Raw genomic sequence first — 2,500 nt, 5'->3', positions numbered from 1 at the left:
TCCCCTCCTCTGCTGTGGTCACAGGTGTAAGTGTGCCCCCATGTTCGACGGGCCCGAGTGCCAGCAGACCAAGCACAGTTTCCACGGCCATGGCTACGCCTGGTTCCCTCCCATCAGGCCCTGCTTCCAGAGCCAGATCTCGCTGGAGTTCATCACTGAGGCGCCCAACGGCCTGCTGCTCTACAACGGCCCACTGGCCGCCCCCCAGCCCGGAGACCCGGAGGACTTCATCGCCCTCGGTAATGCCCAAAACCCGGGCTCCCGGCAATATGTTTGCATTGCGTTTGGATTTAGTTCAGTGATATATTGAGCCTATAGTGTGTAGGCTTTCATCAAGGGCAAGGGGAAAACAACGGTGGTCTGAACGGGCATGTTACGTTAGGAGTTAATCATCCTCGGTGATTGTTGTTAATACGCCATTGGAACAGAGGAGAAGTGATTTGTAGTGGACTGAATGTATGTAGTATAAGTCTACACTAAACCTGCTCCACTTGGTATGGATGTCACACATGTGATTCAAAATCAAAAGTGAGAAATGATTTTAACATTCAGAAATCCTATCCCACATTTTGAGAAGGGCAGTCAATACTGGCATGATTTAAGGCTTTTAAATCACCTGTGCCAGAAATTAATTTAATCCAACCGATTAATTGCATGGCTTATTTTTTTTGAAGAGCCAGCTCAATAAGTGTCAGAAACCGTCAAAAGTGTGACCATCAATCATGCATTGGTTTTCCTCGGTGCAGACCTGTGCTGCTGTGGTCAGCACTATGTTGAATCGGTTGTGGTCAGCAGAGAGGTTGAGACTGGGGTCACTCCTGAAGGTCAGATAGTGCAGCCCCACTGCCACACACACACACACACACACACACACACACACACACGCGCACACACACACACACGCGCGCGCACACACACACACACACGCACACACACACACACACACACACACACACACACACACACACACACACACACACACACACACACACACACACACACACACGCACACACACACACGTGCCTGTCCCACAACCGGTTTTGTTGCCGTTTCACTGAATAGCCCGCCCAGGTGGCACTGTGGTGCGCTTACATCATCACTTTGCTACACATTGCTTTTAGTTGTGTGATTATTGAGCCGGGGCATGAGCGTTCCCTGCATGAGAAGAAGATCGAACTTGACCACAAATTGATTGTCGAGAGGCATTTTTCATGGATGCTGTTCAATACAGTGTGTGCCAACAGTGTTTTGGGTCGATGGGGGTCAGGTTGTATAGATGGATAGAAATATTGCTCATATTTTGTCAAAACATGAGCATGACACCGGATGACGCATGGGGACTTGATGAGGGTTATAGCAATAGTCATTAGTACTGGACCTCAATGCCTGAGGCACTTTGTTTTGCATAACTTTGCCAGCAGTCGGGGGGCGGGGAGGCGGTGATGTTACCTAGAAAACCTCCCTTACGTGAGGAATCCTCATGTTCCTACCTGAAGCCCAATCAAACGGCAGGCCCAACCTAACATGGTGTAGAACTGCCTCCGCTCTCAGTGTAGAAATGTGGCACACACATGTAGATGCACTTATCAAACTCCTCTGATGTTTCCCCACCGCCGCAGACATCCTCTCAATTTAACAAGCCTCTCCTGATTACTTAAAGATGTTGTAGTAGTAGTTACACCGTTAGTAGCGGTAGTAGTAGTTGCTGAAACAGTTGTGAGAGAGGCAGTCATTAAAAGGTTGTAGAAAAGTCTTGATTACAGCTCTAAGTTCTTCCTTCCTCCTCCCCCTCCTCCTCCTCCTCCTCCTCTTCCTCCTCCTCCAGAGCTGAAGAACGGCATCCCTTCTCTGAGTGTGAACCACGGCTCCGGAACACTGACGCTCCAGCTTCAGCCCAGGACTGCCGTCACAGACCGCCGCTGGCATCGTCTGGACATCGTCAGCGACGGGAAGGTCAGGACAACGCGGCTTGGGGTTTGCCCCGGGGGGAGGGGGGGCGGGGCGGGGCGGGGTAGAGGGAGGAGGGACAGAGGGGGCAGGAGGTGGGAGGCTGGCCAATGAGACGGCTGAAGGCCCACTGTCAAATGTGATGGTGGTCTGGGTAGAATCCAGTGCCTCACTCACATCCAAATCCACTTTATTATGTCCACTTCATCGATATCACAGAAATGTTAAGAGGCAATCTCCCCTCATGGCTAGTCTCCAGGTGAAGGGGTGTAGCTCTACACCTCCTTCCCATTCATTTTCACCAGATAGAAATCGCTTTTGAGGAAGAAGGAGGAATATTCCTCTGAATATTTTTTTTTAAATCACCGATGAAGAATCATCAACTATGCCTCACAATTGTCCTCTATGTTGTAGTGATAGCAGTGGTGGCTGTGGTGGGTGTAGTAGATGAGGGGGACTAAGTGAGGCTGGTGTGTTGCAGACGGTGCAGCTGATCCTGGACCACTGCACTGGGGCTGCGGTGAACGAGGTGGAGGGCCTGGGGGTGGAGAT

General features: G+C 50.7%; 1 protein-coding gene across 1 annotated transcript in view; it reads left to right on the top strand.

Annotated features, from left to right (window-relative positions):
* LOC105893959 (neural-cadherin-like) overlaps positions 1-2,500 on the top strand; it is a 141,036-nt gene that overhangs the window by 128,426 nt on the left and 10,110 nt on the right. Inside the window, exons 23-25 of the mRNA XM_031576959.1 lie at positions 25-239; positions 1,827-1,954; positions 2,430-2,500. The exon at positions 2,430-2,500 is cut by the window's right edge and continues 57 nt beyond it. Coding sequence (XP_031432819.1) covers positions 25-239; positions 1,827-1,954; positions 2,430-2,500 — 414 coding nt within the window. The remainder of the gene's footprint in view (positions 1-24; positions 240-1,826; positions 1,955-2,429) is intronic.

The sequence above is a fragment of the Clupea harengus genome, chromosome 11, assembly GCF_900700415.2.
Source record: "Clupea harengus chromosome 11, Ch_v2.0.2, whole genome shotgun sequence".
NCBI lineage: Eukaryota > Metazoa > Chordata > Actinopteri > Clupeiformes > Clupeidae > Clupea > Clupea harengus.
The sequence above is the reverse complement of the archived record's forward strand: the minus strand, read 5'-3'. Positions and strand labels throughout refer to the sequence as shown.